This window comes from Akebia trifoliata, chromosome 10, assembly GCF_017979445.1.
Source record: "Akebia trifoliata isolate Shusen 1 chromosome 10, ASM1797944v1, whole genome shotgun sequence".
In the NCBI taxonomy this organism is placed as follows: domain Eukaryota; kingdom Viridiplantae; phylum Streptophyta; class Magnoliopsida; order Ranunculales; family Lardizabalaceae; genus Akebia; species Akebia trifoliata.
This window is the reverse complement of record NC_141384.1, coordinates 29,280,714-29,304,347: the sequence shown is the minus strand read 5'-3', so window position 1 is coordinate 29,304,347 and position 23,634 is coordinate 29,280,714. Positions and strand designations below refer to the sequence as shown.

Genomic DNA, 23,634 nt, shown 5'->3' with positions numbered 1-23,634 from the left:
AATTGGAACGGAACTGACAAATGTCGGTTTCACTATATAAGAATCAGAACTGACACTAAAGTTGATTTGGTTCGTTTCGGTTCTACGGATTGCCAATAATCTATAAATTATAAGTAATATTTTTTAATGAAAAAACAAACATATAATAAACTTAAAATTTAATATAATAATCATTAATCCATAAAAAGTCATTAGTTTGTCCACAAAAAAATACTAATCTATATCCTAACACTTAAAATAATTCATAATAATAAATATTTACATATATATTTATTTATTGCATAAGGATTTGATTCTCTATTTGGCATAAGAACCGAATCATTTGGAATCGAATCACAACTTATTTTAAATTGGTTTGATTTTCGATTTAAACCGAACCAAGTTGCACCCCTAGTAAATTCAGCCCAACTGGGAGTTGTGGGCCCAATTGGGAGTGCAACAAACTATTCTATGAAGAGGAGAGGAACATCAAACATTCCTCGTCTTGTGTATTATAAAAATGGCAAATTAGTACTTTGATGACGTGTCGGTTTTTGCGTTCTTTTCATCAAACTTCATTCATGATTTAATTCATCTAACTTCCGCTCTTATAATAACACCCCAAAAGCGTGAAACGCAACGGCGTAAAAGTAACGGGAAAAGGCCAACCGTTAGTTTTTGTTCACTATAAAAAAGAAACGAACCCAAAGTGGTTTTTCAGACTTCAAATCCAACCAGCAAAAGCGGTTTTGCAAAACCAGAAGTTGTTTTGGTGTTCTTGTTGCAGGTGAAGAATTCCAAAGGGATCGCATTGATCCGATTTAAGTCTATAAAAATAATAATAAATGTTTTTTTTTAAATTTATTTATCGGATCATGCGATCTCTTCGGAATTTTCCATCTGTAGCACTAAATATTGGTTCATCACTTCAAGTTAGGTAAGCTTTTTATGTATCTTTGTTTATAAAATTTTCTGCTTAGAATTGCTTATATAGAGTCTAGTTTTAGGGTTTAGAGTGGTTTTTCATGCATGAAAGGTGGTTTTTTTTTAGTTGAATTAGGATTATAATTAAGTTCTATTTCTTTTCTTCTTGTTTTTTTCTTTTTAAGTTAATTTTGTAATTGTTTATGTTTTGTTTTTATTTTTTAATTTGTGATGGATGATAATTATTAGATGGAAAATCCTAGAGGGACTTTTTTTTACTGCGTTTCACACTGCATTGATGTGGTGCCGTGGTGGCTATAGATGAATTTCCTCGGGATTCTATGGTTGTGTGCGCATCTCCTCATCATCGCAGTGTGAAACGCAGTGATAAGTGAAATCCCCCCAACACGACTCTTATTCCCTCTCTCTCTCTCTCTCTCTCTCTCTACATATGTGTGTGTGCCGTTTGATGTAACAAATTAAATAGTATGTATTTTTCTAATTTATATATAATTTTATTTCTCGAAAAAAGTATTAATTAATATAATATTTGTAACCAGGCCGAAACTCAATAAAAAACTAATGTTTAAGATCATTGTTTTTCCTAATAGGGAGAAAAAAGAAATTAAAAACTTGTTTCTAATTTTATTTATTTATTTCTCCTTGTTATTGTTGCTGTTTCAACTGTTGATGATTATATTTAGTTATTTTTATTATTATTTTGAATTGATTTATTCTCAAGTTTTGTTACTTTTTCAGGTATTAGGGGAAAAACTTCTTGAGTTGTGTTGCTTGTTTGATGGTGATCCTTCGATTGTCTTCTACGATCTTTTTCGTAACTTATACATACTTCTTCATGAATGAGTCCTCTCTAGCTAGTGATCGATACATGTGCTTCATCCCATGAGGGCTATGGACGATGTCCAATGCTATGGACTTCGAGGGGCTTGACGAGTGCATTGTTGGTTATTTATGCCCCCATTTTGGTTCACTTTTCTAGCCATTGCATAGCATACGACATCTTTAGACGTATCATGCCAATTTTTTAAAATTTGGAATGTATTTTTGCATATTTAGCGTCGAAAAATGTGGGATACAGATCTTCCTCCACCATCTTTAGGCATGTGGTGTGTTTCATAATGACTCTTAGATCTAGTTCTTTGGCTCATTTAACTAATTTTGATAGTATATTATGATTTCATTCTGACGTTCAAATCAATTAATAATTTTTCAAATTTTTGACTTGACTTAATATTGATTGGCGTACTTGGAATTCATTTCACTCATTTTATAGCCAATAAGAATGACTAACATTATATAAATCCCGATCATCTTGTTCAATGACTTTGCCTTAGCTGCCTCTCATCCACTTGGGATCACTCAATTCTTGTCAGTGTTTTAGGTTTGATCAATCGTGTGGTTTGGAGTTTGATGAGTCGCCATCGCAATTTTCATGATCTTGAGATATGGATGGCTATATCTTGTCAAGTAATCTTCTTGCCTTAATAATTTTTTATCTCATTTATGATGTGCAAGAGAAGATATTTGTAGGCTAAGACCAATGAAAAAAATTAGAAGAGTGGGAAGATGAAAAGTCTAAAACTCTTTCTTTCAAATTAAGGCAAATATATGTTTCTAGAAAACAAAGTATAAATATTAATTAAAAAATTATGAATCATCCTTAAGATCGAAACTATCCACCAAACTCAAAATATTAAAGAAGAAACTATTGAAACAACTTCAAATGCCATTCTAAAAATTTAGGAGACGGATGAAACTGTAACTAGGGTCTTGTTTCCCCCTCCCCAAAGCTAGCCTCACTCTCATATCTCTTTACCTTTCTACCACGGAAACGTCGATGGGATGTGTCCCAGGGCAACATGATGAGACAGGAAGGAAGAGTTTTGCAGTCCAGGAAATTCGATTCTACCCTAAATGTATATGATATTAATAAGGAAACAGACAACTGTAATAAGATCGACAACTGAAAGAATTTTAAGGTTTTGATTTGGCATCAATGATGCTCTCATGATGACACTTGTTTGCTTGGATTTTAAATTGGAAATGGACTACGATAATGTCCAATTAGTAAGTATAAAACTTGTTATGTTGAAAAAAAATAAAGTAAGTGTCAAAGAGTTATGAGAAAAGTTATGTAATATGACATTATCTCGTCGATATCTAATAGTTCATAGACTTGACAATTTGTATATTGAGATCAATGAGGTCTTTGTAAAAGAGATTCTGATAAAAAAGAAAGAAAAATCAACTCAATTAAATAAGAATAAGTATATTGAGATCAATGAGGTCTTTGTAAAAGAGATTTTGATAAAAAAAGAAAGAAAAAACAACTCAATTAAATAAGAATAAGTATATTGAGATCAATGAGATCTTTGTAAAAGAGATTCTGGAGGAAAAAAAAAAAAAGAAAAATTAACTCAATTAAATAAGAATAATGATTTTCAGATGCCCCCCACCCCTCCCCTCTGACACATGCCACCATACACTCCTTGATGTGGCATGTGCCAGAATCATAAATAATTTTTCTCGGGATACACAACTGTACATATTTAAGAGGATGTACAATTATGTATCCCGAGAGAAAAAATCTATGGTTCTATCCCATGCCACATCGGGGCGATAGAAAATCATGACTCATTAAATAATACTAAGTATTGATAATAGACCTTTTCTAATTTACACCGTTTTTCATTCACATTTGATCATTAAAAAATATATATAATCAGTTGGGAAATTAAATTATTTAATAGAGCTTAATTATGGTCAAGAAAATCTTTAGATGAGACCCACAAATAAGACGGTTAGGAATATGGGCCCCTTGAATGGGAGAGATAGGTACAATAGTAATGTGTGACGTACCCCACGTATCCTCCCATAGTTATATAAGAACAATTTTTTACTTTTTGTTCTAAATTAATCAGTGGGAAGTAGTTGTAGTAGGAGAGAGAGAGCACAAAGTGGCCATTTAAATAAGATGCACAATGTCATTTTTACCCCTTTAATTTTTTTTAATATAAAAGAAAATAATCATAAAAAATAAATAAATAAAGAAATTTAGGTCATTTTTGCTATTTACGTTAATGATATTAATTTTTTTTTTTTTTAATAACGAGGTGTCCGGACTTACGTTCGAAAGACCAGATGAATCAGGGTTGGAACCACGGCATATAGAACCCTTCCTCGAGCAAGTGCAACACCCGCACATAGCCCTTGATGATAATAAAGATATATTTTAAATAGTTTGATAGTAATAATGGCTAATATGATTATTTTTTATGATATTTTTCAACTATATAAATAAGTGGCATAATCTTTTTGAGTCCAATAACAACACAATCTATTTGTCGCACTCGTCGATGTATCTACACTTTGAAAATTAGTGATTAATGATTTTTAATCATTAGATTTGAATGATTCTTTCCTTTGAAACAGATATAAAGTGGAAAACTTTTGGATTTTAAATTATATGAAAAATGTTTAATAGGATAATAAAAGAATAATCAATCAATTGACTTTAGTGTGTGTATCAAGTGCACCGAAGGGTGGGTCAAAACTTCATAATATGATGCCACATGGCACTTTTTTTTTTTTTTTTTCTTCTTGGGAGATCATTTATTAATATTCCATGATTTCATGAAAACGGCCTCTTATAGGCAAAGAGAGACTTACCCGATAGACCTAATGTTGCATTTTTATTATAAAAACTGTCTAGAAGCACGTGAAAAAAAAAAGACTCATATTTGACTGCCAAAGGCCATCGAATTTCATAAAATTTGATGAACCAAGATGTTAAAATTTTCATTGTTGATTTTTTTTTAACAGACCAAAACCATTAAATTAATGGAGGATGAGAGACATTTGATGACTTTAAGTTGTTAAATTTGGGAATATAAAAATTTTCAATGGCCTTAGACCATCAAAATTTGTAGGCCTTGGCACATCAAATTTTTTTGACGAATTTTCTAATTTTCACTGTGGAGGTCTGACAACTCTAGGGAAACCTTTCATTATAATGTTTGTTACCCACCAAACCTTACTTTATCAACTTTATTACCCAACAAATCTTGGAGTGGGGTTCCATGACATACAATTCAAATTGATGTTGCTAATTTGTTATTAAACATACCTAGGAGTGGATCCTAATTGTATCAATTTGTGGCATCCAAAAACATGATCTGATTCCACAGGGTTATAAAAATGATTTTAAGAATTTTGAAAAAAAAAGAAGAAGAAGTTAATTTTCACCATTGAGTTTTAGTCTTAAATTTGAGAGTTGGTTAGCTATTCATTTTCAACACTTACGATCAAGCATAAAAATATTTTTTTAATAATTATTTTCCTTTGAAATTAGAGTTTTTACATGAAATCTAGAAGGATTTAATGTTTGATACCAACTTGTAAATAAATTTACAACTTTTAACTAAAATGAAAAGAAGAAAAATAAAATAGAAAAATAAAGATATCTGCAAATTGAAGAAAAGATGGAATGAGTAACATATATAAATGTTATTTTCTCACGAAAAAAATGACAATCCAACTTGACTTGTTTGGGAAGAGAGCTCAAAAACTCGATTTTGCAATCACATGCACATCACTCTCATCGTCAAAAAATCGAAGGGGTGGATTGTGATTTTTGGATGGCCAAACAGTCCCTAAAGGATAGAGGAGGAGTTCCATGATATTTGAACTACCATTGATGTTGGGTCACATCAAATAAAAGAAATGGACCCACCAATTGGATGACTCAGATGCAATTGCCCCAATCTTACTATTAATGTTGTTACATGAGGCTTTATTGTGTTTAGAAGGAAACCGACACACATTCCGTCACGCATTAAAATTGAACTGTGACACACGTTCCTTCATTTTCTTCCTTTTGTAAATGTGGATTGGTGACTCATTTATTTAGGAAATAAATAGCACTATTGTTGATTATTTTGTGCATTTTTCTATCTCTAGGATTCATCAACGGATCGGGTTGGATTGTCTTCGGAACTAATCCGATTCGAACCAGAATCTTGTCCAAGTCCGAACCCAATTTAGGATATAGATATAAATGAACTTCGTACATTTAAACAAAATTTACATACTTTCTCACATTTTATTGGATTGAGACATGGTGGATTTAATTGGATCCTTATGGGATCAAATTATTATTAGGATCCAAATCTTTGAACTAGATCCAGAGTTATTGGATGGGAAGGGATTTAATTTTGGGTGTTGTAATGCCTTTCATGTATTTGTGCATGTTTTGTTGGGGCTGCAAACGGGTTGGGTCGGGTCAATCCATAAACATTATTGGGTCAGGCCCAACTCAAAGAAGATATGTGTATGTGTGGGTTGGGTTCAATTATGACCTTTAAGTATTCAAGGGGTATACACTCCAACCTACTACCAAAAATTGCTACCCATAAATATTCTTATTTTTTATTTTTTAATTCAACATATGATGTGATGACCATGGGCTTTTACAATTAAACCCTTGAGCATATGATGTGATGACCATGCACTATCATCATATATGATTACAAAGCCTTGAGAAGTTTAAGGCTACAAAGGTATGGATGTGAGCGATAGTCCCACATCGCTTGAGTATCATAACCTTGCACTATATAAAAACCTAGGGCAATCCTCACCTTACAAGTCGGTTTTGTAAGAATGAGCTAAGCCCATGGGCTTCTACAATTAAACAATTCCCATTCCTTCGTCCCATTATGCTTAAAATCACCCATTCTTTCATTTAAAGTGTGTTCATATTAACTTTCACTATCTCAATCCCAAATTATTTTTGTGTCTTTGTCTTGTTCTTTTAACCAGTTCAATTTTCATATTTCTTTTAAGACTCGTAATCAATCTTTCATTCAATGTGCCCAACTCATCTCAATCATCTTTCTAGTAATTAATAAACTATTAGAATTATTTCTACATTTTTTTTTTTTTCAAATGTGTTCATTTTTAATTTTATCTTTTCTACATATAAAGATTTTGTTTCTTGAAAATTATAGAAGAAAATCAGAAATTCAACTAGCATATTTCTTTTAATACGTATAGTAGATATTCATCAAACGTGTATAACCTATCTCAATTGACTTTCTATTTGTTAATAATCTGTTAGAATTATTTCTATAGTAAAGTAGGCATTAGCATACTCTTTAATGGTTAAAAAGATAAAAGAGGAAAGATAATAAAATTAAAAGAATATTATTAAAAAAAAGAAGGAGATATGAGAGAAAATACAATAAAGTTGAAAGGGTGAAGAGGAAAGACAGGATAATGTAGACTTACTCCACTGTAATTGGATGAGATGTTTATACCCCATAAGTGTGTTTTATTGTATATATTTTTTCCAATATGTTCACTTTTAATTTTATCTTTCCCACATTTTTAATGGCTAAGCTTATATTTTCTATGTAACAGGCTTCGGTTCTAGAAAATCATCAATGAAAATTAAAAAAATTCAGGTTGCCTAGGTTGTCATGTTTTACGTGCAAGTGAGGTGAATTTATATTCTTTGAACCTAAGTAATTGGGTCAGGGTAGACTATCCAACTAGATTAGATCCAAAACCCAATCCATGACAGAATGGGGCGGATCACGAACAAAGATTTGCCGTTTTGAAATTTATGAGCAAAGCTGTGAACCAATGTCATGACGTCTTGTATATTGAAAAAGCAAGTAGAATAAAGCATTTAAACTACTCTGAAATTTTATTTCGACAAATCAATTACTCTTGTTTTTTTAAGAGTCAGAATCCACAACGGTGTCCCATTCCTAAGTATAGGAACGGTGTCCCATTCCTAAGTATAGGAACGATGTCCACATGGCATGCTTTCGTTGTAGAATAAATACATTGGACTATGTGCAAGGCTTGCTAAAGAGCCAAGATGTCTTTAACTCCAATTAAAGTGTGCCATGTAGACATCATTCCTATTTTATAGGAATGGAACGAGACACCATATTGGATCCTGAGTCTTTTTTTAATACATGTGGAGTCATGCCATTGTTTCATCAACTTAGCACATAAATTGCTAAACACAAATCTTTGTTCTAAAATTACAAACTAAGATGAGGAGTCCGACATTGAAGTGCCCACTTTTTTTTTTTTTGTTTAATTCTCAAAATAGGGATATTTGCTAATATAACTCATGTTTTTGGAAAAAAAACACCCTCACCTACAATTTCTCTACTAAACTCTTAAGCATAATCTTTTAGATTCTAACTTCCTCCCTCTCAACATCTCAACATTTTATATCATCAAAATAGAGAGAGATTTGTTCTCTTTACCAAAAAGTCACTGGAGTTTCCCAAAGAGACTATAGATTTGGGGAACAATAGTGAATCTTATAATTTTCCTTTGTTTTTTTCATTTTTTTAAAAATCTTTTATACATTCTTATAATCTTGATACATTTCTTGTTCATAGTTATAACAATAAAATATGATAGTAAAAAAAATTGATTTCACGAAATTTTTACGATTTTATTCATAAAATTTACTCAGTGTCGAATCTCGACCTTGGAATGTATTATAGCATTGAGGCTCAACGATACCTATTGTCGAACTTTGATGAAATTTTCCAACAAAATTTTTTATAAGTGAAAAATATCCACAACCTCGAACCTTGACAATAGGTACTATTGAGCCTCGACTCTATAATACATTCCAATGTCGAGATTCGACACTGGGTAAATTTTATGAACAAATCTTAAAAATTTCGTAAAAAAAAAAAAAATTGTTACCATTTTCCATGTAAATAACTATGGATGAGAAATGTATCGAGATTATAATAATATATAACTAATTTTAAAAAAATTATGGAAAACAATTTAAGTGGACTTGGGCTTAGTAATTGTAACTGGGCTTGGGCTTTGATAATCTAAGTGGAGCTCATACCCATTTGCACTTTCCGAAAAAGTCCGGAGACTTTGTTCTGGCTTCCTTCGCCGACCTTTTGAGCTTTTTTGGCATTAAGCCGCAAAAGTCATGTTTGTTAGGATAGCTTTCGCAGCTTTATTTTGAAGCCAAAAGCCACGTTTTATAAAAGTTGGTCCAAGGCTGCTTTTGCGCAAGTCATTGCGGAAAGCCATCAATTCAAGTGAAATGTCGAAATTACCCCCATTACAAAAACACAAAAAAACCTTTTGTTCTCCATCATCTTCTAACCTCTATTTTGTAACGATCAAACACAAGATTGAGTTTGTTGTTGGAGTTCTAACGGACCATTAGTCTTTTGTTCTTTGTAAATAATCAATAATTGTTTTAATGGTCAATTTTTTCCACCAATGGTTTGTTTTTTCTTGAGTTCTCCATGTGCTTTTGCGCATAACAATATTTGCCCGTCAAAATAATGGTTTTCGGACATAATTACCCTTCAACAATTATAATATTTACACCTTTTTGTTCTATTAAAACATGACAATTATCATATAATAAAAATAACTTGTATTCAATGGACATCATTTGAAGAGGTATAACTCCAAAATCCAACTAATTGAAGGATCTTATCCTTCCAAACTAGAGCTAGAACATGGACAGATAAAAGGCTATGGTTAAAGGCAAGTAGTTGAGATTCTACCCATTTCATTCAAAGATTTAGTTGAAAAGTTAATAATTATAATGGATTTACTTGAAAGACTTAAATCCTGAATTAATTTTTGTAGCATGGTTTAGCGAAAAATGCAGAGTAGGCTCAAGATAATTCATTGGGTTGTATTTTAAAGATCTTGAAAATTTAGGAGAACATTAATATGGCAATGACGTGCCAATAAGCCATTTCAAGTGGTTCAACTTGAGATAGATTTGATGATTTTGACTTGTTTGAAGACTTCTATAGTTCAAATTCCGGGAATGGTTAAGGGACAAAAATAAAGTTAGTCAAGAAATCCATCGTAAAAGTTTATTTTATGTGCATAAGATCTAAAAAATGTTGTCGTGATGTTTATTGTTTGCCCTCGTTGTGTTCTTTAATAATCAGAATCTTGACAATTTGAAGTAAATTTTGTTTAGTATCACCATGTCACTATCATGATCAAAAGTTTTATCCCAACATTTGGGGTTGGCCAAATGAATCTTGTTCCTTGATTCAATTCTGTCCAAAACCATGTCTTCTGTGACCGTTTTCAATAACTCAAATCAACATTTTTATAGGCCCTAGCCCTTCTCTTAGTCTTTTAGAACCTTCAACTTGTATATTAATTGGTCGGTTTTCATTCATTGAATGTGTTCAATCATCTCAATCGCTTTTCTTAATTTATTTCCTATTGGACTTGTTCATTTTCTTGGATGCGTTAATTTATGATTTTATATTTCATACTCATTCCACGCATACATACATCTCCCTCATATGTGTTAATTTATCATCTTTATCTTGACTCTATCTCGATGAAAAGCATCAATGGTTCCTGAACACTTTCACATAGGAAGTGCCATATGAGGAACAATCTTGAGGTCACCAAAGCATTATTCTAAAAGATCAAATCAAACAATTAAGATGAAGGGCCTAGATCAAGGAATCCTCGTTTTTAAGTGCATGTGTCAAAACTCTTTCGGCCCCACTAACACTTCAATGTGTTTGGTCCTGTTACACTTGCTTAAATTGTAGACTTATAAAGCAAATCCATCAATTACTCTCTTTGTCTCTCTCGCCGTGGATTGTAATTGCAATTACTACATAACGGAATAGGGGTGCAACTTGATCCGGTTCAAACTGAGAACCGAACCAAACCAATAACTTTGGGATGGTTTGGAACAAGTTGCGGTTCAGTTATGTGTTACGAAAATGAAGAACCAATCAATTTGGTTCGTTTCTTGGATCAAGTTTGTATAGAACCAAACTCTTATGTAATAAATAAATATATATGTGAATAATAATTATTATGAATTATTTTAGAAGTTAGGGCATAGGTTTATGATCTTTTATGGATAAACTAATGATTTTTTATGGATAAATTAGTGACTTATTTTATGAAAATTTATGTTTATTATATATTTATTTTTTCATTAAAAATGTTAGTTACAATTTATAAAACATTGGCAATCTATAGAATTGAACCGCACCAAACTCACTATAGTTCAGTTTGGATTGGTTCAGTTCCAATGGAATTTGGTTCGGTTCTAGTTCTTATTAAGTGGAACCGACTTATGTCGGTTCGATTCCAAATTGCCTACAAACCGAACCAAATTGAACCAAGTTGCACCCCTGTAATGGAGTACTATTAAGTAGTAAATGTAAGAAAAATATGAACTCATTCACCTTTACACCTTATGTGGTTTTCTGATCCGTGCCTTATGATGTGTAGGAATTAGAAATCCCCCTACACATCCCTCAGCTCGAAAAAAATGTACTGTTTGGGTGCTTGAGTCGCATTTTAATACTACTAATGGTAGTGGAAGGAGTTCCTATACATAAATAAAGGGATGTAACATCGGGTCCACCAACTTCTCCATGGCTCAATAGAATGAAGAACAACTATGCATGGATTTGTAACAAGGGACAAAGATTAATTTCCACCCTTCAAGAATTAGTGTTGTAGGAACCAACCGCTGCATTGACGTGACATCCGACGTGAATAACTGTGGGTTTTGTGGCATTAGGTGCCCATTTACTTGGCAATGTTGTAGTGGGTTGTGGATCGACACAAATGCAAATCTATTCAACTGTGGCAAGTGTTGAAATAAAATGAATAGAAAAATGAAGAAGATTGTTCTGAGGCACTTAGTAATCTACGTTGTCTTATAGAGAATAGATGTTTCAATTCTAATTGAACACGAAGATGTAAATGGGTTGTTAGCGAACTTATTTTTAGGATACACCATAACACATTTTTATCACAATTGTATATTTTCTCAAAATTTGCATTACTTTTGAGAAAATTTATCAGACAAAATCTTTGATACATATATATATAAATGCCCTTTTGTAGAAAATAGAAAAATAGTTTATTAGGAATAAATTTAGAAATAGAGAGAGATTAAATTTTTTTAATTAATTTCTAAATAGAATTGATCTCTATATATAGATAACAATTTCAAAAGTCACATCTATTCGAAAATGGACAAAAGAACTCAATATGTACGAAATCCATTGGAACCACTAGACATCTATTATGATCTAGGCAACCCGTGGGTCCATTCGACATCTTTTGGGCCAATTTGGAGCATATCTAAAGTTGGACGGGCCCTCTCTTAGAAACTCTCGAGAAGAGAGTCTTTAGAAAGAAGAAAGAATTGAGAATAAATTCTTATTTATAGGTTTCAAAAATACCTCCAAATTTTTTAAAAAGTAATGTGGAATTTACAAATTATTTGAAAAATAGTCAAAATAATTTTTTACAAACTTCAATCCATGTGAAAAGATATCAACCAATAGGATTGTTCCAAATAAAAATACTTTTTTTTTTTTTTTTACTTTAACAAAAGGCACACCAATCATAAAGTAATTTTCAAATATCATTTTAAAACAAATTAAATTAATTTTATTTGAATCAACCAAAAAATATTTATTTTTATCAGCTTTAACCTTAAAATGCAAGTGCTACAATTTATAAAATACGGTTGTAATCTTAGAGCATCTCCTATGCAACATCCTCTACCCATACCCATACCCATACCCAGACCCATAAATGAGTCTTTTAAGTATTGTGGGTAGCAATTATGGGTATCCGTGTGATATGCACCACAACCGTGTTACTATTAAATTGTTTAATAATTTTTTAATTCAATTCAAATTTAAAACTTTCTAAAATTAAATTTTTTTTAACATAACTATTTGAATTTTTTCCCTCTAAAAAGGATGGGTAACCAAGTGGGAGTATCTTTTCCTGATATCGAAGATGTTTAGACCCAAAAAATGGTGAGGGATGGGACATGCATTGGAGTTGAAATTTCCACACTCCATTACCGATATTGGCGGTTAGGAGGGGTAATGTGATGGAGTTGCTCTTAAAGCTTCTTCTTGTGTTTTTGTCATTTGTGGACCAAAAGCTTAAGACCGTTAGGCCCCGATGATGACGGCTGAATCAAATTTCCAAGACATCAAAGACCCAATTAATTAAAGAGTCCAGATCGTATGCACCCAAGGTAGAGGATTGAATTACTAATTGAATTTGAAAGTGATTCCACAATGAAAAACACGTTGGAATCTAACATCTAGAAATCACCAATCAGTGTAATTCTTTTGGGTGTAAGAATGTCAAACGTAGCCCTAGAGTACAAGATCAACACCAAGAAAAATTGCTTCGTTCACCCGTGATAGACGGGGGAGGAGAGAAGTAATGTGGGAGGTCATGGTCTTCTATTAGATGATTTAAGCGGACTTTAGAGAACTTCCTTCCTTGGACTTCTAAGTTCTAAGTTTCCAAAGTCTTCTTTTTCGCTCCATCAATGATCATAGTATAGGTTTCGTGCCTCACACGCCTAGCACAAAACATTATAAGGTTGAATTTCTTAAAAACATATGGCTTTGATCAAGTAAAATCAATCAATCAATCCCGACCACTGATTGGTAGACCATCACCAAAATGTTTGTTGATCGAAAATTTCTTAACCATCCGATTCGGAGCCAAACTAGATTTTTAACTACTTACATGCAAAATTTAAGTTTACGTACACGTACCCATTGCTAATATGTCATGGTTATGGTGGAAAATTTTGATTTTGGGTCATTTGGTCAAGTTTGTTACCATTTAACTATGTCATTATCTAGTCAAGGTAGATCGCGACCAGTTTGAAAATGTATCCTAAGATCATTCGTTATATTATAACGACAATTTGATTAATTAATATTTAGTAGCAAATAATTTTCTTGTAACTTAGTCAAAGTCATCAGCCTATATTTCTGATAATTGAAGGGTCTAAAATGAAGCATCATTAGGTTTTACATTAACGACAAAGAAACCAAATTGTTAGGTATGCAGAGCTTCCTACAATGGTGGAAGCGACCTTTAATTCAAGTTGGTCCATAAGGGCTGTTGCCAAAGAAACGTATTGAGAAGAATTATATGTCGAGCTGTAATTTCTTTCTTAATTATAGTGAATCACTCTCATCTCATTCATTGATATAGGCATTTTTGAAATCACGTAATTCTAAATCGTGTTTTCTTTTATTTTTGTTGTTTTTGTGGATGGATCTAGGGTTTGTTGTTTACAATATTAATTTCTATTGAATGGGTAATGAAAAATAAAATAAATAAAAAGTTGTCCAACATAATTTCCATATGGATGTGTAGTATGAAACAAGTTCAACACATATTGGGGGCTTTGATTAGAAGTTTTGGCAGTCCTTTGACCTTTGATTTCAAGTCAAATGACCTTCATGTGCGTTTATTTCAACTATAGTTCGTATGTAACAATCACAATAATAAATTGATTGAGATGGTTTTAGCATGTTCAATGCAAGCTGAGCTAGTTTAGTTGGTAAAATCTTTAAATGATGATATCATAGACTTGAGTTTGATTCTAACCAACATCGAGTTATTGATCTCATTAAAAATAAGTTTATTAATAATAAAAAATGAAGGTCAATTATAGTTTCAAAATAGATATGAACGTGATTTTAATAACAAAAAATATGGTCCAAGATGTTAAGAAAATAGGGAAAATCGAACCAAAAAATGAATCGAAAAAAGAAAACATGATGCAAGCATACACATAAACATATAGATTTTATGTGATTCCTTCGAGATTGAGCATCCACACATCACATTGATTCCACTATGAAGAGAAAACTTGTAACTACAGATTACCTTTTCACAAAAAAAAAAAAAATTATAGATATTGCAAGAAGCATAACTAGGCTTTTACATAATATTAGTAAAATTATGAAAATACCCTAGTGAAACATAACTAGGGCTTGATCGGCATCTCCACTGTGTTAAAAGATGAATAATATACTCCTTGCTAATGACCAATACCATTAGGCTCTCATAAACAATAACATTAGACAGAGTGGTAAGGAGAAACAAAATTTGTTTTAGTCGACTCGAGATCGTTGGGATTAGGCTTTGATGATAATCTAACAAATGGGAATAATTGTTGTTTTATTTAAAAGAACTCTTAGTTAATTATCGGTGGAGGAGCCTGCATGGCATTTTTGAAATCACATAATTCTAATCGTGTTTAGTACGTGTTTTCTTTTATTTTTGTTGTTTTTGTGGATGGATCTAGGGTTTGTTGTTTACAATATTAATTTCTATTGAATGGGTAATGAAAAATAAAATAAATAAAAAGTTGTCCAACATAATTTCCATATGGATGTGTAGTATGAAACAAGTTCAACACATATTGGGGGCTTTGATTAGAAGTTTTGGCAGTCCTTTGACCTTTGATTTCAAGTCAAATGACCTTCATGTGCGTTTATTTCAACTATAGTTCGTATGTAACAATCACAATAATAAATTGATTGAGATGGTTTTAGCATGTTCAATGCAAGCTGAGCTAGTTTAGTTGGTAAAATCTTTAAATGATGATATCATAGACTTGAGTTTGATTCTAACCAACATCGAGTTATTGATCTCATTAAAAATAAGTTTATTAATAATAAAAAATGAAGGTCAATTATAGTTTCAAAATAGATATGAACGTGATTTTAATAACAAAAAATATGGTCCAAGATGTTAAGAAAATAGGGAAAATCGAACCAAAAAATGAATCGAAAAAAGAAAACATGATGCAAGCATACACATAAACATATAGATTTTATGTGATTCCTTCGAGATTGAGCATCCACACATCACATTGATTCCACTATGAAGAGAAAACTTGTAACTACAGATTACCTTTTCACAAAAAAAAAAAAAATTATAGATATTGCAAGAAGCATAACTAGGCTTTTACATAATATTAGTAAAATTATGAAAATACCCTAGTGAAACATAACTAGGGCTTGATCGGCATCTCCACTGTGTTAAAAGATGAATAATATACTCCTTGCTAATGACCAATACCATTAGGCTCTCATAAACAATAACATTAGACAGAGTGGTAAGGAGAAACAAAATTTGTTTTAGTCGACTCGAGATCGTTGGGATTAGGCTTTGATGATAATCTAACAAATGGGAATAATTGTTGTTTTATTTAAAAGAACTCTTAGTTAATTATCGGTGGAGGAGCCTGCATGGCATTTTTGAAATCACATAATTCTAATCGTGTTTAGTACGTGTTTTCTTTTATTTTTTGTTGTTTTCGTGGTCGGATCTAGGATTTGTTGTTTACAATATTAATTTCTATTGAATGAGTAGTGAAAAATAAAAATAAATAAAAACGTTGTCTAACATGATTTCCATGTGGATGTATGAATAGACTGTTAAAGTAATAAATTACAAGTTCAACACATGTTGGGGTCTTTTATTTGAAGTTTTGACGTTATTTGACCTTTGATTTCAAATTAAATGAACTCCATGTGCATTTATTTCAATTATAGTTGCTATGTAACAATCACAATAATAAATTGATTGAAATGATTTGAACATATTCAATGTAGGCCGAACTAGTTTAATTGGTAAAATCTTTAAATGATGATACTACTAAGACTTGGGTTTGATTATAATTAACATCAAGTTACTGATCTCATTAAAAACAAGTTTACTAATAAAAAAAATGAAGGTGAGTTATAGTCCCAAAATAGATAGGAATACGATTTTGATAACAAAAGATATGGTGTTAGATGTTAAGAAAATAGGGACAATCAAACCAAAAAATGAATTGAGAAAAAGAAAACAAACACATAAACACAGAGATTTTACGTGATTCCCTCAAGATTGAGATATGTCCACGAATCACACCAATTCCACTATGAAGAGAAAACTTGTAGTTACAAATTACCTTTTCACCATATATATATATATATATATATATATATATATATATATATATATATATATATATATAGGGGCGTTCAATGGCCAACTTTTTAGCAAACTTTTTGGCAAAACATTTTTCAAAACATGAGTTAGAGGTTTTGGAATGGGCTGATTTTTGGCAAGGATGATCTCCTTACCACAGAGATCATCCTCACAAAAAATCAGCCCATTCCAAACATTTTTGCCCATATAAGACAAAACACGTTGTCTATATGTGTGTTGAAATGGTTGTCGATTGAACCTGACCCTATATATATATATAGGAAATGTTCAGCAACAAACATTTTTCAAATCATGGGTTAGAGGTTTTGGAATGGGCTGATTTTTGGTGAGGATGATCTCTACAATGAGGAGATCATCATCACCAAAAATCAGCCCATTCCAAAACTTCTAACCCCATCAAAAATGGTTTACAAAAAATGGACGGTCCACGATTTTTAAACTTGTAAACATGGAGCTAGAAGTTTTGGAATGGGCTGATTTTTGGTGAGGATGATCTCCTCACCGTAGAGATCATCCTCACCAAAAAGCAGCCCATTCCAAAACCTCTAACCCATGTTTTGAAAAATGTTTTGCCAAAATGTTTGTCGCTGAACAGACCCTATATATATAGATAGATAGATAGATATTATAAGAAGCATAATTAAGTTTTTAAATAATACTAGTAAAATTATGAAAATACCCTAATGAAACATAACTAGGGCTTGACTGACATCTCCACTATACTAAAAGATGAACAAAATGGTCTTTGTTTGTGACCAATGCCATTAGGCCCTATAAACAATAACACTAGACTGAGTGGTAAGGAAGATCAAGATTTGTTTTAGTTGACTCGAGATTGTTGGGATTAGGCTTATGATAATCTAACAAATGGGAATAATTGTTGTTTTGTTTAAAAGAACTATTTGTTAATTATTAGTGGAGGAGCTTGCATGGTATGTTTAAAATCACGTAATTCTAATCGTGTTTAGTATGTTTTTTTGTTGTTGTTGTTTTCGTGGCCGGGTCTAGGGTATGTTGTTTACAATATTAATTCTTTTGAATGGGTAAAGAGAAATTAAAAAAAAAAAAACAAAAAGTTGTTCAACATAATTTTCATATGGATGTATTGTATGAATAGACCGTTAAAGTAATAAATTACAAGTTGAACACATGTTGGGCCTTTGATTTGAAGTTTTGATGGTTATTTGCCCTTTGAAATCAAATGACCTCCATGTGCATTTATGTCAATTATAGTTAGTATGTAACAATCACAATAATAAATTGATTGAAATGGTTTGAGCATATTCAATGCAGGCCGAGCTAGATTGGCTGTAAAGTCTTTAAATGATGATACCATAGACTCGGGTTTGATTCTAACCAACATCGAATTATTAATCTCATTAAAAACAAGTTTACTAATAATAATAAAAATGAAGTCGATTATAGTCCCAAAATAAATATGAACACGGTTTTGATAACAAAAGATATGGTCCTAGATGTTAAGAAAATGGGGATAATCGAATAAAAATTTTAATCTAGAAAAAGAAAACACAATGCAAGCATACACAGAAACACATAAATTTTTCGTGATTCCTTTAAGATTGAAGTACATCCACAAATCACACCGATTTCATCATGAAGAGAAAATTTGTAACCACAGATTACCCTTCCACAATAAAAGAAAAAAAGAAAAAAAATATATAGATACTGTAAGAAATACAACTGGATTTTTACATAATACTAGTAAAATTATGAAAATGCCCTAGTGAAACATAACTAGGGCTCGACCGGCATTTCCACTATGTTAAAAGATGAATAATATATTCCTTGCCATTAGGCTTCACAAACAATAACACTAGACAAAGAGGTAACGAGGAACAAGATTTGTTTTAATCGACTCGAGATCGTTGAGATTAGGCTTTGATGATAATCTAACAAATGGGAATAATTATTGTTTTATTTAAAAGAATTCTTTGTTAATTATCAGTGGAGGAGCTAGCATGGCAATGCCCGCATTTGGCTTTCACAATCTTAGTATTTGGGTCAACCTTGTTGTGTGGTTCACGAACAATTCCAAGAACTTGACCGATAGCTTAAAAGACCGTCAACATTTTCTCATTTACTCTATATATGAACTATGACCATTAACCCAATTGTATGAGACAAAGAAGAAAAGAAGTCAAAAAAAAATTAAAAAAATTAAAAAGAAGAAATTGGGTTTTGGTCGAATCAAGTTGATGACTCATGAGTTGATTTGGATGAGTCAAATAAAAATATATTAAATTGATAAATATTTAAAAATAAATAGTAATATTTATATATATATATTTAAATATAAATATAAGGAACAGTCAAGTTTCTTATCTTACTCGATGCATTTTCAAGCTAACTTGGCTAAGTTGATAAGTTGAGGAGTCTAATTGGTGCGATCAAATTTTGAGGCAGAGTGAGGTAAAAATCTAGTTGAATTGACTCAATCGAATTTCAAGTCAGCTCAATAAGTTTTAAATCTACGGAGTAATAAATTTCCCGATTTGACAAGAGAACGTTGCATGAAAAACTACCAAGCGCTGGGAGACTCAATATCCATGAAATGCCTTGTTGAGAAGTTAATTATTCCTAATAATCCTTGATATTGAATTTTTAACCATAAAAAATTATATAACCATAAATTTTTAAAGAATATAAAATAGTCAAATTAATAATTAAGCATAAATCGGTAATTGATTACTAAGAAAAAAAATAAAAAAATGAACAGATTCGATAAGAATAATGATTTTCTGACTCTCCCCCTCCCCCTGACATACTCCCCCATACTCTACTGACGTGGCATGTGTTAGAAATAGATTTTTTCTTGGGATTTTTAATTGCACATATTTATAGGGATGTGTAGTTGTGTATCCCGAGGAAAGATTATGATTTTAGTCCATACCACGTTAGGAGAGTATGAGGGAGTATATCGAAGAGGGGGAGTTCGAAAATCACGACTCATTCGATAACTAGTCATCGATTTTGTTCTGAATGGGTTTGGTAAGAAGTAGCCTAATGAACAAACTAGCCCTCAAAAAGTGTGGATCTTACATGATAGAAAACATGCCTAGAACTCCCCCATCAGACTCATAAGTGGGCTAGAAAGTGTCACAATGTAACCCTAAGAATACAGGATCAGAACTAAGAATGTTCATTAGGTTTTGCCGCAAATGACGGGGATGGGTCTTCTTTTTGATAATTTAAGCTGACTTTATGGAAGCTTTCTTATACTTTTCATTCTTTATTTTTCTAATCTAGTTTTGGTCTCAAACATACTTGGCACAAAATTATTTGTTTATCAAAATTTATATTCTCATCAGTAATCATATATGAACATCAAATCTTTTAAATTATTTAATAATTTCCGTCACTAATGTGCTTGGCACAAAATTAATTTTTTATGAAAAATTGTATTGGTTCTTCAATGTTTTGCTCCATCAAAAGCTTTTAATAATTTTCGTATCTCACACGCTCGTAATGAAATTATTATTATTATTATTATTTTTTATCAAAATGGTATTGTAAAATACCATTTTGATTCCCAAATTCATACTGTTAAATTGGTAGGCTGAAACATAAATGTGTATGAGTCCGAAAATTTTGTAACCATTCGAGTTGGAGCCCTATCTATATCGCAGTCTGACTTTTTTACTCGAAAACAATCAAAACTCGGTTTAGGACGATTTGTATGCAAAATGAAAGTTTACCCTTTCTAATATATCATTTTTATGGTAAAAAAATAAATTATAATTTTTAGTCATTTGGTTAAAGTTCGTTACCATTTAATTAGTTAAGTTTTTGTCTAATTGAGACTGATGGAGACCCGTTTCAAGAAATAACCTTAGATCATTCACCCAACTATATGGGCAATAATTTTCGTTGTGACTTGGTCAAGCCCTCACCAAACACACGGTCTTAGTAAAGTCAACAAATTGTTAAAAGGACCAACATGTGGCATCATCTGGTTATTTACGATCAACGATGAAACGATCGAATGATTAGAAATTCATAGCTACCAAGAAGGATGGGAGAAACCTCCAAAGGACCCCACAAAAACTGCTTATTTTCACTAAGATCTAAAGTAAGGTTCAATTACTTTTCATACCCAACCACTTATCAATCTCTAAAATTAAAATGCATGGGACATCTCTATAAATACCCCCATCTCCTAAACAACTCTCACAATATCTCTTAAGAGAAACTCCATATCTCTAGTTTCTTAGCAACCCATTTACCTTCTCTCTGATTTTAAGTGTCTCAATGGCTTCTTATTCTAACTTCAAGATCTTGGTCATTCTAACTCTTGCAGTTTCCCTATTTGTCGAAGCCGCCCTAGGTATGTAAATACTCTTGTATCCATGGTTTAAAGTTTTGTTCCATAAAATAAAAAAAAATGGTCGAGTTATTGTAGATTCAATAGAGATCGAAACGGAATATTCATCTTGAAACATTAAATTTTTTTAGACCCATATTTCAATTCAGCCGTTTTATAATGATCAAATGGGTGTTATACACTTCAAGGGCCTATTAGTTAAATATTTTATTAGAGAAATCAACATAATCTCATGTCTTTTCTTTTATATATTGTACTTTAGTATTTATTTACTTATGGTGGGGTTTTATAGGAGGTATTATATGCGAGCATCTCGAGAAAGACAAGTGTGCATTCGCTGTATCATCATCGGGCACACGATGTGTGCTTGAGAAACATGTACGACGTAGCGGAAAGGAGGTGTACACATGTGGTACATCGAAGATTGAGGCTGATAACTTGAAGAACTGGATTGAAACTGATCAGTGCATCAAATCTTGTGGCGTCGATCGCAATTCGCTTGGGATTTCATCAGATTCTCTATTGGAGTCTTGCTTCACACACAAACTTTGCTCTTCTCAATGTTATGACAGCTGTCCTAACATTGTTGATCTCTACTTCAATCTTGCTGCTGGAGAAGGTATTAAATACAGCTATACAATAAATCAATTTATTCTCTATAAATACGTAATTTTTAAAACTTTTAAGGTTATTTAGACATAACCCATTGCATTTTGGTGAATATTTGTGATTTCCCACGTTTTCAAACTAATGAGATCCCTTGATCTCATCTTTGAGAAAATGACCAAAATACCCTCAATTTCAATTTCAACTTTCACCTTTTGAATCAATGAGAATAAAATTTCATACTAGATGTCTTCGCCATTGAAAATGGATTTTTGAATTTAAAAAAAAAAAATCAAATATTACCAAATAATATAGGAAGTTATTTTAGGTGTGGTTCAATATGAGGGTACTTTGGTCATTTCGAGTTAGCATTCGAAAAGGAGGACTGTAAAGGGAGCATATCAGTTTGAAAACGCAGGAATATCTCAAATATTTACAAAATCTAGAGGGTTGCCTAAATAACCTTTTTTAATTAATTTTTATGGACACAAAAATGTTAGGTAAATTAGACAAACTATGTATTTTCTTTTTTTAAAACTATTGTTTGTATCTATTAATAAATACAGACAATTGAACTAATTATAATCATAATTAATTTGTTTTAATGTTTATAGGAGTTTTTCTTCCCAAATTATGTGAAGCACAAGGAGAAAATGCTCGTCGAGGAATGGCTGAGATCCGAAGCTCTGGTATCGTAGCACCGGGACCTATCTCCATGAATGCAATCGTTGCACCCTCGATCGCACCTGTGACAGTGCCATGATAACTATACATGTTCTTAATAGATTCCACTCTACAATACTTGTTCCTAGTAAACGGATTGGATTGTAAAACTTCGTTTTTTTGTTTTTTTTCCCGTGCTAAGTAAGTGTGAAATTTTATTTACAAGTAAAGAAAAATACAAGATTCGAAAGGTGTACCCCTTATATTACAATTTTGTGAATCTACGATAATTGATAAACCTTCGTTAAAATCTTCCCGAGCATCTTTGCAATGAAATTTTTGTTTCTCACATGGCTTGCACAAAATACAATGTTGAATTCCTTAAACACATGAATGGCTTTGATCAAAGTGATGAAAACATGACTAATTGCCACCAATCAATCCAGGCCATTCAATTGGTAGACCACCACGTACGTAGATGTGTGTCAATCGGAAATTTTCTTCACCATCTGATATGGAGCTGTATGCGTAGCTGTCCAACTATTTGTTTGAAAAGAATCAAAATAAGATTTTTGATCATTTTTACCTGCAAAATGTAAGTTTACCCATTGTTAAGGTGGAAAATAATGATTTCGAGTCATTTAGTAATATTTGTTATAAGTATTTATCTAAAAAGACCTTTTCATGGGTTAAAATCAGTACAGATCTAACTATTTACTGGAGTCACTTGAAATTCAAGATCTGTAGCCACTCATCCTGTTTGATTTCTTTCTCGAAAAGTAAATTTGAAGTTCACCCATTTTTATAAACTGCTCTTGAAGGATGAATCAAAATTATCCAACGTGACCTTCACGAGGAGGTAGAATATAGAATAGGTTGAGTTTAGTCCCACATCGGTCATTTATTGCCTTGTCTATCTCCTTATGAGTTCTTGACCCTCTCTACTGATTGTCAATTGGTTTTGACTTATACTCCCAAATTTATCATGATATCAGAGCAAACATTTCTCTTCTCCATTTCACCCAATTCATATATGCACGTGTGGGGGCATGTTGTGTTTAGTCCAATATCCTAAGGTGTACTTATTACAATTACAGTTTGTACCTAATACTCATTAGAATAAATTAAGCGTGGCATAAATGAATATATTAAGAATACTTAAGATGGACAAGTGGAAAGGTCATGAAAAATAAAACTAGACGTAAATGCATATATGAAAATGTAAAAACAAGTCTAATAGA

At 31.9% G+C, this 23,634-nt stretch overlaps 1 protein-coding gene and 1 long non-coding RNA gene across 2 annotated transcripts; both read left to right on the top strand.

Moving 5' to 3' along the window:
* The first annotated feature begins 623 nt into the window (after positions 1–623).
* LOC147393689 (uncharacterized) lies at positions 624–2,110 on the top strand. Its single transcript, XR_015181924.1, has 2 exons — positions 624–916; positions 1,663–2,110. It is a non-coding gene; the product is annotated as an uncharacterized LOC147393689 (long non-coding RNA).
* Positions 2,111–20,967: 18,857 nt separating this feature from the next.
* On the top strand, positions 20,968–22,664 carry LOC147393688 (uncharacterized). The gene is made up of 3 exons (XM_086457125.1): positions 20,968–21,127; positions 21,417–21,743; positions 22,345–22,664. Exons 1-3 carry the CDS (start codon positions 21,052–21,054, stop codon positions 22,491–22,493), a joined length of 552 nt encoding a protein of 183 aa, XP_086313251.1. The 5' UTR covers positions 20,968–21,051; the 3' UTR covers positions 22,494–22,664.
* The last annotated feature ends 970 nt before the right edge of the window (positions 22,665–23,634 follow it).

What these genes read in the sequence shown, in the direction of transcription:
- LOC147393688 (XM_086457125.1), top strand. Translation starts at nt 21,052, where the DNA reads ATGGCTTCTTATTCTAACTTCAAGATCTTGGTCATTCTAACTCTTGCA. An exon ending in ATTTGTCGAAGCCGCCCTAG is followed by an intron (nt 21,128 to 21,416) that starts GTATGTAAATAC and finishes GGGGTTTTATAG; the next exon opens with GAGGTATTATATGCGAGCAT. An exon ending in CAATCTTGCTGCTGGAGAAG is followed by an intron (nt 21,744 to 22,344) that starts GTATTAAATACA and finishes TAATGTTTATAG; the next exon opens with GAGTTTTTCTTCCCAAATTA.